The sequence below is a fragment of the Contarinia nasturtii genome, unplaced genomic scaffold (genome assembly GCF_009176525.2).
Source record: "Contarinia nasturtii isolate CC-2019 unplaced genomic scaffold, AAFC_CNas_1.1 Cnas_scaffold_864, whole genome shotgun sequence".
NCBI lineage: Eukaryota > Metazoa > Arthropoda > Insecta > Diptera > Cecidomyiidae > Contarinia > Contarinia nasturtii.
Window position 1 is genome coordinate 2348961 of NW_022198211.1, and position 12809 is coordinate 2361769.

Sequence of the window (12809 nt, forward strand, 5' to 3'; positions counted from 1 at the left end):
CACTATAAGTACCATTTTAAAAAAAATTATGGAGCAACCTACGTAAGCATGGCTTGATCGTTGAGTTTTTTGATACAGGGGGAGGAAAAATTTTTAAGCCTAGAATATAAAGAGAAGTATTTTCAAATCATTCTTGTACTATAATTGAAGTATGAACTATCAACAGTATTCCCACAAAAAATTTGGTTGATATCTCTTATAGAGAGTTTTCTACGTTAGTCAATTGGTCATCACCTCGAAATCCTTGGAAATTTTTATAAAATCGAGCACCGCATTTTTCTATTGAGACATTTTTCATATTTGAAAAGTGGAAATACTAGCTAGAGGCCGGCCCCAATAAATGCAATAGATGGTGAATTTGAATCAAGATTCAGGTGGTGACAATGCTTTTCCAAATATTCACTTGCGAGCTGTCATGTGAAGACAAATTTTCTCGCCAGAAGAAAACAATATTTTACTTCTACTACATAACGCAATCCATACATCTATTGAGCGTGGTACAGACCCAAGACCATAGTATTTTTTGGTGACAAGCCAATCATTAATATACCGTTTGTATCCCAGAAACGGAAGTCATATGTTGGAAATCATCTGTTTGGAGGCGACTTTCTACTGATGCCTTGCCACCACTGTATAATAATACATTCTCTTCGCTTTGGTCTTTGATTTGTAGTACTAGAACCAGGCTTCATTACCAACTACTATTGATTTATTCGCTACATTCCAGAAGCTTGAGTAATCAATCACAAAGAGAAATGTGATCATCTGTCAAAAAAATATCAAAGACTTTCCGAATGAACGCGAACAAACGTTCTCCAAGTAACATTTTTCGTGTGATATATTGAAGACACTGTCTGCTGTGATGCTGAGGATCGTAGCTAACGTACTATTGGGCATTTGGAATATTTCATGAACTACACTTGGATTTTGGCCATAAGATCTAGAACTGTTTTCACTATTGTCACAAAAGTGTGAGAGTCAACGTTCATCAAGTCTCTGCACAACTATGAAGATTTTTCTTATTCTTTGACTATGGTATACGATGGAGGAGGGTGACCATAAATTACACGCAAGAAGTGATTGAAATTGTTTGATGCTATACAATCTTTTGTGAGATACCTAATCTCAACATGATTTTGGAATTTTTCAGTTTTTAAAAAAATATCAAAATGACTAAATGTCAAATGTTGAACTTAACAAATGAAGAGAGATATGAACTCATCTTTTTGTGGAAATACTGTTGACAGTTCATACCTCAATTACAACACAAGAATGATTTGAAAACACTTCTCTTTATATGCTAGGCTTAAAAAATTTTCCTCCCCCTGTATTGTCATAAACACTGCATAAGGTAAATGCCTTATTTTTGTAATTATTAAGTTCATAATTAAATTTTTCCATCAGCGAGATATGATTCGAAAATTGAAGATCTGTCTCCATTTTATAAAATCGTTTATGTTTTATTAACGCTATATTGATTTTTTGTTCTTTTTTAGTCGTATTAAACGTATCCATATTATTTAGCATTGGTTTAAGCACTGATGAAACATTGACATGTAGTGTTACATAATTTTATGAAATTACAATTTCCAATCTTGTTTTCCTGAAAATTTTCTCCGAAATAAATTATTTTTTGTATTCGTTTTTGTAGCTCTTTTTGTTGATATGAAGGACGAATGTCTGAAACTGAATTTGTTGCTTGCACATTTTCTGCATTTTTTGTTATACGTTTTGTTGTATTGTAAATGTTTTGATATGGCTCCAAAATTTCGTTATTGGTTGACACCGAATTAGAATCAACGGCTGAAATAATTTTATTCACTTTTATTGTTGTTTTAATTGTATCGGATGACCCCCTCACTTTTGTTTGCAAAATTAGTATGCTTCGGTTAGTTCTCGTTATATCTTTAGTCGAGATATCTTTGATATTTTTTGTAGTAGATGAAAATGCTGGTTTGATAGTAGTCAAAATTGTATATGTTTTTGACTTAAAATCGAATAATATATTCTCATTCATTGTTTTCACCGTATCCAAATTTTTGAAATAAGTATTGGATTTATTTATTAAAATTGCTGAGAAAGATGTTGATGTTAACATTTTTGGCTTCGTCACATTTATATTGGTTTTGGTTAATTTATTCCTCACAATTTTAGCGATTGTTTGTTTATTTATTATAGTGCATTTGAAACCATTAAAAATCTGACTTTCAATTTGATTATTATGGTATTCTTCTGGCAATGTAATCATTTTACAAAAAAATTCTGTTCCATTTTGACGTCTTATTTGCTTTATTCCCAGAAGCCAGAACGCATGAATAGCATAGTCGTTGATTGTAGAAAATATTTTGTTTCCCATATTATAGTTGTGTTCAAAATTAATATTCTGTAATTTTAACTCGATAGAAGCTCTGAAATGTGGAATTCGAGCACATTTGATTTCCCGTGTGTATGTCGAAATATTCATCACAGTTGATCTGTTAGTGACAAATATGGTTTTGAAGCTGAATAAATTAGTATTCATTCGATGATCACTAAATATATTGATAAAACATTTCCTGCCGATTTTGTTCATCTTGTCGTGACCTGATAATTTGATGCATAGTCGAACCTAACCTTGTGTTTTCAAACTGTTGTTTCTCGACCCCAAAAATATATCGTTTAATGAACTCGATATTGGTTTTTTAAGAACATGTGTTGTCATACTGTTTTTTTCCGAATATACATGAATGGAAATTGAATACCATCACAATTGCTAGTTATTTGATTCTTGTTTGACATATTCAATTTGTGTAATCGCACTTGATTAATGTTATTTTTTGTATATTTTTCATTGAAACTCGGAACAAAAATGATGCCCGTTGCAATATTATTATGTGTGTAATACATATTTTTTTTCAACTTGTTTAATCTTTGATGATTTATATATTTTGGTTGTACTTTCCGTTTATGTTGTCGTTTCATAACACCAGCAATATTACCTCCGAAATTGCTATGTGGTGTTTTTTCCTTGTTGCTCTTTGATTTTTCATTGCTGAATTTTTCTGTTTTTTGGTTTAGATTTTCAACACAATGTACATTCGTTTTATTTTTTGATTCGGCGAACATGTCACTGTTTTTGAGTTTTATCCTAGACTTTGCAAACATGCCTACATACGAAGCACACATCTTGTTGAATTTTTCGCTTTTGTAATAGGCACTTTTGGATTCCACATCTTGTTTAATGTTTCCTAACTCGAGCCAGAGGTTTTCCATTTTACATGCCCATTCCTCCAGCCGACGTTCGATATTCATACACATTTTTTGGTTTTGTTGTATGTTTTTTTTATTTTGAAATGCCATTTGGTTGGCCAAGTTTGCTTTAGAAATTTCCATTTTTTGAAATTTTAACTTTTTCCGCAGATGTATTTTTAATTAAACCGTTGGGGGTTTTGAAGTTTGTCGATTTAAATTGTTGTAAAGGTTTTTACATTTACTCGTTGTCTGAAAATCTTTGTTGATTTTCAATCTGTTGAACAATCTTAGATGATTTTCGAAAAAAATTGTGTGCACAATGCCGTAGGTGGGTTTAAATAAATCTTTGGCGATTTCCAAATCAATCTTAGACGATTAATTAATTAAATTCAAATCTTTGACGATTTTCCAATTGACTCGAAATCTTCGGCGATTTTTAACTTGTCGTTATTGTGTAGCTACTTGTATTTGACTTAGATTTGAGTGATCAGTTCAAATCTATTTTTCTCTTCGTCGAGAATGTTCACTCTATGTCGAGCACTTTTACTTTTAGTTTATTCGAAGGACCAAAATGTTCTCCAATAAAACAAGAACATTTAAATTTTATAAAGTCTTTATTGAAAGAGAACTGTCTTAACCGTAACAATTGTAAAAACTGAGCTGTAGTCAAATTAGATAGATCTTTATATAATAAAGTGTACGTGACAATGAATAAAGGTCATAAATTTGGAAAATAACAAAACGTGATATTTTAGAAAATAATTATTAAATAAAATACACAATGATAACTGATATTATATAAATATATTGTTGAGTCATCAACACCATGCTAATTTCGAATTGTACCTCACTGAATTTAATTGTACCATGCTAATTTTGAATTAAAAAATATCGTTGATTTTCATTTTTGCCATTTTTTGGGAAACCCCCCGTGAATTTTGAAGGAATGTTCTGCAGAAGAACACCATCGAAGTAATGACTTTATGATGATGTTATTTTGAAGGTACATTTTAGGTACAATTATTATCAGCCATAAAAATTTAAAAAATATCTTTGAGTTTTATTTTGGCTAGTTGACCGGCAAATTGAGTGCCCCGAAATTTGAACCTCAAATATTAGCCAAACGAGTAAGGTACAATTGAAAATAAATTGCGGTACAATTAAGTACATTTTTGGTACAATTATTTAAACTTAGTCCCAAGTTTCGACTTTCACATGTGCGGACATTCGACTATACATCCGTTCATCAGTCTTTAAACAAAAATCATTTTTAGTGGTTTTGTCGAATTTTGTTTACTTTCAGAATTTTTTACCTTTTTCAGTTTGAACAACTTCATTTTTTTTACTCTTTTGTTAACGGCCAGAGCTATCTTTTTCCAATTCAACGGTCGCAGTTTTTTTTCCAGTTCTCCTTTGAATCCACCCGGTGTCACGTTTCGTTCAATGAAAAAGCTGTTCGATCGCAGACGTTTTACCATTTTCACTTTTTCGCTTTTTTTTTCAAATAAAATTATGGTTTTCAGAGGGTTTTTCAAAATTTTGATGGGTTTTCAAAGTCGTGTTATTTGTAAGCCGTAACGTACACAGTCGTAGTATCCAATGGTATGTAAACAATAACACAAACTGACACAAACTCGCTATATTCTTTCTATTTGGAAAGTATTGTCGGCAATAGGTGGCGCTATATGCCATATGATTGCAAGAAGATTTTGACAAGCAAAACCAAAAAAACAGAAAACAACGTTAAACGACTTTACGCTTTGTTTTTACGATTTTTTTTATTTTTATTAATAAATTATAATTTTAAAACAAAATTGATAAAAATGGACGATAGCTGTGAGAAAATTTAATATTTTTTGTTCATTCTTTACTTTTTTCCGTTTTTTTTCATTTTCTATGTTTCGCTATGTTTAGGTAACTTGGATAGTACAAGTGAAGCGCTCTTTTTGGAAAATATCAGATCACGCTTTTTTGATGATAAAATATACGTTAGTTTAAAATTTTCATTATTATTATTATAAATTGAATAAAATTTACTCTTTTTTAATTTTTATAGACATTTATTGCAAAAGTGTTGATTGCAATGAATCCGCAAAAAAATGCACAACATGTACACCGACGAAGTTATACAAAAATATGCAGGGAAGAAGATCGGAAGTATGCCACCACATATTTATTCAATAGGTGAGTGTTTACATGAAATTTTAAAATAGAATTATGTATTTACTAGTATTTACATGTATTTGCTTATATATTTTCATTTTTATTTCAGCTGAAGAAGCATTTCAAAATTTAAAACAGCATAACTCACAATCAGTTATCATCACCGGTTTATCTGGAGCGGGGAAAACAGAAACGACCAAACATCTCATCAAGTATCTATGCAATTCATCGCCATTGCTTTTTGAAGCATTTGGTAACGCAAATACTGCACAAAATCGAAATAGCTCACGATTTATAAAAATTATTGAGGTAAGTTGTGAATTTAATTTTTGATAAATTTTATTGGATTTTATCAAGTTATTCAATTTTTACAGATTCAATATGATGGAGGTTCAGTAGCAAACATCTACAACACTTACAGCCTATTGGAGAGCAGTAGAGCTTCAATTACTTCATGTGAAATTATGCGAGAAAACAATTTTTACATATTTTACTATCTTGCTATTGGATCTTCACATGAACTTCAAAATAAGCTGCAGTTGAAAGGCAATGAGCGGATGTGAAGACTTCAAGTCTCCTTGAGCCGACGGTGGCGCATCGAATTTCAAAGGGGACGTCAATGTAATTTTACAACTCAAATCGAAACTAAACAGCGCGCCAATTTTAAAATTTGCTGTCATTTCCTCCCATTGTTGAAAGGAAAAGATTTCCGAGTAATTTATTTTCTTTTTATCAAATATTTTTAATTACATTTTATATTTACTCAATTATATTTGAATATAATGTGCACAGGTAAAATTGATGTTGCGTTATCTTTTTTTGGATCAGCTGACAAAAAATTTACTATTTATAAATTATTAGCTGTTATATTGCATCTAGGCAATATTGATTTCATTGAAGATACAGAAGGTTTCGCTGAAATCGGTGATTTGAGTTGGGTAACGAATGCTGCCAATTTGTTGAATGTTAATACTGAGCTACTAAAATGTGCTTTACTAAGCCGCACAATATCACTAAAAAGAAAGAATGAAGCTGATATAGTGTATGTTAATATTCTCTTTATTATACATTATTATATTTTAACTAAATTCAAATCGAATCATTCGTTGTATCAAATATGCTTTGGAAATATTGGGAAATATGACACAAAAGTTCGATAGATAATAGCTATTATCCGCTATTTGTATATTTTATTATTATTTTTTTAAATTATTCATTTCAATTATTATTTAATACAGTGTTCGTTTGAATAAGTTTGCGGCTGTAAGAGGCAGAGACACCATGATTAAAAGTATATACAAACGCGTGTTTGATGTTCTAACGGGAATGATCAATGGGGGAAAATACTCACAAAATGAAGTGCCAAAAATAAAAATTATTGACATTCCTGGATTCGGTGAATATTTCGCTCTTATTGATTTTTGAATAATATTTTTATTCGCACTGCTTATGTTTATTTAACCCGATTTAACCATTTAAAGAATGTCTTCAAGGAAAAAATTCATTCGAGCATATGTGCATAAATTACACAAATGAAAGAATTCAACAGTTTTGCATCCAAAAACTGATAAAAGAAGAAATCGCTTGGTATTCCTCTCAAGGTCTCGAAGTACCAAATATATCATTCCTTAGTAATGATGACATCGTTGGTACGTATTGTTTTGGTTTAGTGGAATAGTTGGGCATTACATACAATCTTATCTTATCAGTGTTTTTTTTAGATCAAATTTTTTATCTAGATCAGATTTGAGATCAAAATCTTAGATTTTTGATCTCAGTGTATCTAAGTTTCTATAATTATCTCAGATCGAGATAAATCTAGATTAATCTCAAATCTGATCTGGAATATACTTTTAAATTTAAGTCCAAATGGGACTTGGGTAAACAGGTAAACAGCAGTAAAATGAAATTATTTTCACAGCAACATTGGCATTGACTCTTATATATTACATATTTATTGTGTTTTTCTAAAAGAATTTTACACGAAGTAACAAAATAACATCAAATGGTTCATCACTAATGGTGATTCAGTCAATAGCTTTAAAATTAATTAGAAAGATCTTTATTTTTTTTTAGTAACAGAGTCTTCTCGAAATTTGTATTTGAAAGTCTATTACGACGCGGTGTTGATATGAGCATTGCCTGGCTGAATAATCTTTCAATTGGGGCCGAAGATGAAAGTGTAGTGTTATGCTTTCTATATATGACACTGATTCTTTCATATTTAGACATTGACAATTGTTTGTCGTTGTCGTCTATAAAATTAAATATTTCATTTGAGGCTATGTCTTCATCAGACATTCGACGATGGGTTATAGATGTGCTGGGTAAGAATTCATCGTCACTGTCATTACTTTCGGCTATGGCTGTGTTTTGTGGGTTATTACTAATTCTAATCATTTCTGTTTCTAAATAGCTCCTGGCAATGACTACATTTTCAACATCATCGATCCATTTAAATTTATACACGGGATGAGTAACCGCAGCTAAAATTAGGTCGCAGTTACTACGCTCGAACTTCATAAATGAACTAAATCGGTTTTCAAAAACCTTTGTCAACGACTTTCTCATATCGGAAGCAATGGCCCGAATTTTAGTGTTTGTGGACTGGCTAGTCGATAAATGCACTTGTGAAATCTCTTTTTCAATATAAAACAGGCAAGGCATGACACTACCTATGCTAACATTTTTCTCTCCTTGAAGTTTATCTAAGCTACGCGCTACGGGGTGCAATAATTTTACGTAGTCATTGACAATATTCCATTCAGTTGTTGTTAGCTCTTTAAGCTCCTTATGGCCTGAGGCATTCAGTACCTTACATACGTCATTAATCTGGAAAATTGCAAAAATATTGAAATATGAATTATACAAATACTTTAGTAAATTTCAAAGATAAAAAACATACTCCATTTCTATTTTTATGCGCATGGTTCATAGAATCCCATTCCGAATTCCACCTTGTTGGCGTTGGAGTTACTAAGGCACATTTCATTATTTCTTGAATTGTTGCACTAACTACTGAACTTCTCGAAGCCTTGTTCCAAATCTTTTTTAATTTGCCATATGCTCCCATAAATAGGCCGTATGTATGTTCGTAATTTTCCAGTTCTTGTAAAAAGTCCACTTTGCCTATAAAGATAATAAAAACCAAGTCATTGACTGAATTCTATCCATTTTGAAAATTCAAAAAAATTTACCAATTAAATTTAGCAAGTGAGCAAAGCATCTCATTTGAGGTGGCAGAATAATCTCAATGTCTATATCATCAGAGTGGTTAGGAATATCAATTTGATTTCCTTCAATGTTCGCTTCTTGGACTGCCCTTTCAGATTCCATATCAAATATGTTATTGTCATTATTTTCCATAATATCAAGCATTTCATGATCGCTGACATCTTCTTCACTTCCGTCATCGTTCGAATTCACACTGATTGCCATAAGTGTCTCGTTGAAATCATTTTTTCGGCCATAGACAATGAATGCCTTACAAAAATTACTACCCCCATCGGTAACGATATGTGTTATTTTGTCAACGTCTAAATTGAATTCTTTCAAAATTGAATTTAAAACTTCAGCTAAATAGTCATACGTGTGCCGTCTATTTAGATATCGAAATGCAAGAATGTATGATTTACGTTTCCACTGCGAATCGATATAATGCACTGACACACCAAGATAGCTTTTTCGCAAATGTGACCAAATATCGGCTGTTAGGCAAACCCATTCTTGTTTGTTCAATTCTTCAATTAATTTGCACTTCATGGAATCGAATCTCGTATTCAACGCAGTCATTGTCTTAGCTATTGATGGCATAACTACATCTTTACATGAGACTTTGGATAAAAGTTCTTTAAATGTATGTGATTGTACTATTCGAAACGGAAGGTTAGAGTCAATGACAAAATCTAACACCAGCTCACACAACTGTTGATAAAAAAACGTCTGAATAAGTTATCGTTTTGTCAAACTAGTGTTTTATCATTGACAAATATGAAAAATCAGCGTTACATACCTGCTCATTGCTGACAGATGTGTAGTTTTTTAATGTCGTTTGCCGAAGTGTTGAATTGCCATTGCCTACTTGTTTTAAATAAATATTCATTTCATGTTGTCGTTCACTGTGCTTATCAGAAATATGCCGCGTAAAATTTCCGGTGCCTTTTACTGATCCCCATCGATGCACCCCACATATGCAACAAGTGGCCTGAACGCGGTCACCTTCGCGAAGTCTTATTTGGAAAAATTTTCCATCCAAAATTTTCGGATCGGCTTTCGTTCTTTTGTTTCTTGTGTCAGTGACTTCATCGGTACGTGATCGTATTAATGATATTTGTGTTTCACTGTTTGCATTTGTTTCAGTCAAAATTTCTTCATGCTCATTAATATTTTCATTGCCTAAAAATTGTAAAAAAAAATCTGAAACAATTGCCCAACAAAAAGCATTATTCATTTTGAGATTTATCTTACCCAATTCTTCGTCCATTTTAATATTTATTTTTTAAACTCAATAGTCGTACAATTGCTTTTATTGCATTCAAGCGAAAATATACGATAATTTCATAAGTCAATGTCAAATAAGATGGTTTCAAATTGACACTTCAATGATTTGTGGTGTCGCCACTTACATAAAACTTCATGGTGAGTATTTTGATACAAAAAATGAAACAATTTGATGTTTTTTAGTTAAAAATATTTTAATTTTCTATTTGTCAATGCCTACTATGTTCGATTCAAATTATTTCAGTAGCAAATTGAATTTACTACTTCGTCAAATAAAAAATGACAAGTTGTGAATGACTACTTTAAAAATGATAAAATAAATGATTCTTCTGTATTTGACATTAATTCTATATCACGTAGGGCTTGTAAGTACAAGTGTTTTAATGTTAATTTCTTGTGAATGTGGCGTGGATCCAAATTATCAATGACATTTTTTTTAAAGAATTCTTTGGTTTTGTCATCGATTACATTTATATAATTAAATATAATGGCATGGCAATTAAAGTATGGTACACATGCAGTCTTTTCCACAATGCCTTCTCTCAAGTCACCAAAAAATTTGACTCGCACTTTATTACGATTATTAGTCAAATTAATAACTTGAGACGGCCATGGCCAAAATGTATTCATTTTTGCTAAAACAATCATTCCGACTTTGATTTCAAATTTCTTCACAGTTAATTCTCTCCATAAAATGTTAGTCATTTGGATAGGTGTGATGATTGTATTCGATTTTACTTGGCAAATCGCATTGTCATTGACTTTCTTATCGTTTGAGTTTTTCGGTGCTTCTTTGGTCACTTTCTTTCTCTGACTTCTTCGCAGCTGTGTCGATGTGATATTACTGTCATCATTTTGCTCAACAATGTTCTGTTGTTTTGGAAAAATACAACGCTCCAGGACAATTTGACATTGCTTCAATTGAATCAATTTCGATTTACTTTTTGAAGTCGATTTTGTTTTTGTGTCTGTCATCGATTTTAAATGAAATTTACAATGTTAAAAAAATGCAAATTATAACATAACCATAGTCATTGAAAAAAACACACACGTTGACATGAAAAATTTACCTTTTTTAATGACATTATTCCTTTTCCAGTTGGCTTGCTTAATTTACCGCTTCTCAGTTTCATTTTTTTAAATTTAAATTCGCAAATGATATAAAAATATTTTATTCAGTCAATGTCAACTCGATGCCTATATCACAGTTTATTGTTGTGTAGTTCGCAATGTTTCGCAAGTATATGCAAATGTACATTTTTAATAGCTATTTTGACACACTTCAAACATACCGGAACATACCCTTTTCGCGTTGAGGTGAATCGTTGTCAAATGAAATGTCATCGACTAGAATGAAGTCACTTTAGCGGCAACTGTTCACCACATTCAATGTGCATACAAACATTTCTATAAAAATGTGAGTGGTGCTTATTATTTTTTGAGTTTTTGAGTTTTTATTAGATTTTTAGTTATCGTTCACGTTATATTTTTCTGTTTTCTTTTCAGTTCGAAATTTATTGCTTTTTTTTGTGCGATAACTCAAATTGACTTTTTAATAAATTGAATTCTGGACGACAAGTGAAATTTCACAATTGCTTGCATAGCGGTATTTCTACGTTGACAATGTGAGTATTGTTCTTTTTTTGAGTTTTTAGTCAAACATTTAGTTGGAATATTTTCTAAAAAAATTTAATTTTCAAATCCCAAAGTCATTGCCTATCTTTTATTTGTACAATTGTACAAATTCGAGTAAAAGTACACTTGAAGCGACTGTAATCAATAGATTATATTTTCACAAAGAAGAATAGGTAAGTCGATATTAAGTCGTAGAAGAATCATTGTAAATTTTCATACAATCATTTTTTGTATTGTTGTGATTTTAGTCGTTGTCTACACAAATGAACGAAAAGTGTTTGAACTGTGGCTTAGTTCACAATACCGATGACTGTGACTTTCCAAGTCTCATTCGACGCTGTCCGAGATGTCTGGTTACATCCGTCAATGGTGAAAATCACACAACACCGTGCTATCCGACGCACACTGTCGCACAGTTTCGAACAAATGTTTATGGTCTAACACCAACACGAATGTTTTCGATTCGTTTTCAAGACATTGACTGGGTGTATCACTGGGACAAAAATACGGGTTCATTTGAACACGTCACCGATGATTTCATGCTGTTAAGCCCAGCCACTGAAGGTATTTTCCGTTCTGGAAGCTCGTCGACATCGCGTGCAATCCATTACGATGCGGTATCGGCAAAACGCTTTTCTGTGCTCATTGCTGTGTTCGATGGCAGTCGTTGGCGCTTTCGAATTCGTGTTTTGTGCTCACCAACAGATGGTGTAATTTGTTTCCCACTTGCAAAAACTTTTTACAATCAAGGTCGCCAACTCATTCTACCCGATGAATACAAGATGAATACAGCTCTAGTCATCGGAATAAATGCTGCAAAAGTCAATGACATTTCGATGAATTTTCGTGTGAACTGCATAACCTTGAACCAAGAAAGCACATCTCTTCCTGGTGGGCAATCACAGTATTTTGGATGTGTGCATTACTCGAAAGCCAAAGATTGTGCTACAGTCGACGAAATTCTTCGTCCTTCTCGCAACATTCAACGACGTTTCAAAGCTGAATTATACGCCGAAAACGGCCCAATTGTTTTCAAAAAATCAATGCAACAAAATCAGGCTGATTTTGTACAACCACAAGGTTCATCAGTCAATGACAATGTTCAGCCAGGTCCGTCGGGTATCAATGCCAGACCCATGCGTAAGTCATAGACCTTTTGAAAATATATTGAAACCAATAAAAAAAACCTAATTTTGTTTCTATTTCAGGCGACACAGTCGTAAAAGTTGATGACAATGTTCAAACATTGGCCAATGCCAAGATCGATCGCGATGTTGGTG

At 32.1% G+C, this 12809-nt stretch overlaps 2 protein-coding genes and 1 long non-coding RNA gene across 3 annotated transcripts in view; all 3 read left to right on the forward strand.

Moving 5' to 3' along the window:
• Positions 1–5198: 5198 nt before the first annotated feature.
• LOC116342643 (myosin heavy chain 95F-like) lies at positions 5199–5957 on the forward strand. Its single transcript, XM_031770330.1, has 4 exons — positions 5199–5219; positions 5288–5415; positions 5504–5703; positions 5769–5957. Exons 2-4 carry the CDS (start codon positions 5331–5333, stop codon positions 5955–5957), a joined length of 474 nt encoding a protein of 157 aa, XP_031626190.1. The 5' UTR covers positions 5199–5219; positions 5288–5330.
• An 80-nt stretch (positions 5958–6037) lies between these two features.
• Positions 6038–6732, forward strand: LOC116342671. Its single transcript, XR_004201268.1, has 3 exons — positions 6038–6107; positions 6187–6436; positions 6633–6732. It is a non-coding gene; the product is annotated as an uncharacterized LOC116342671 (long non-coding RNA).
• A 4883-nt stretch (positions 6733–11615) lies between these two features.
• Positions 11616–12809, forward strand: part of LOC116342644 — a 1440-nt gene continuing 246 nt past the window's right edge. The window contains exons 1-3 of the mRNA XM_031770331.1: positions 11616–11702; positions 11778–12669; positions 12738–12806. Coding sequence (XP_031626191.1) covers positions 11793–12669; positions 12738–12806 — 946 coding nt within the window. The 5' untranslated portion in view covers positions 11616–11702; positions 11778–11792. The remainder of the gene's footprint in view (positions 11703–11777; positions 12670–12737; positions 12807–12809) is intronic.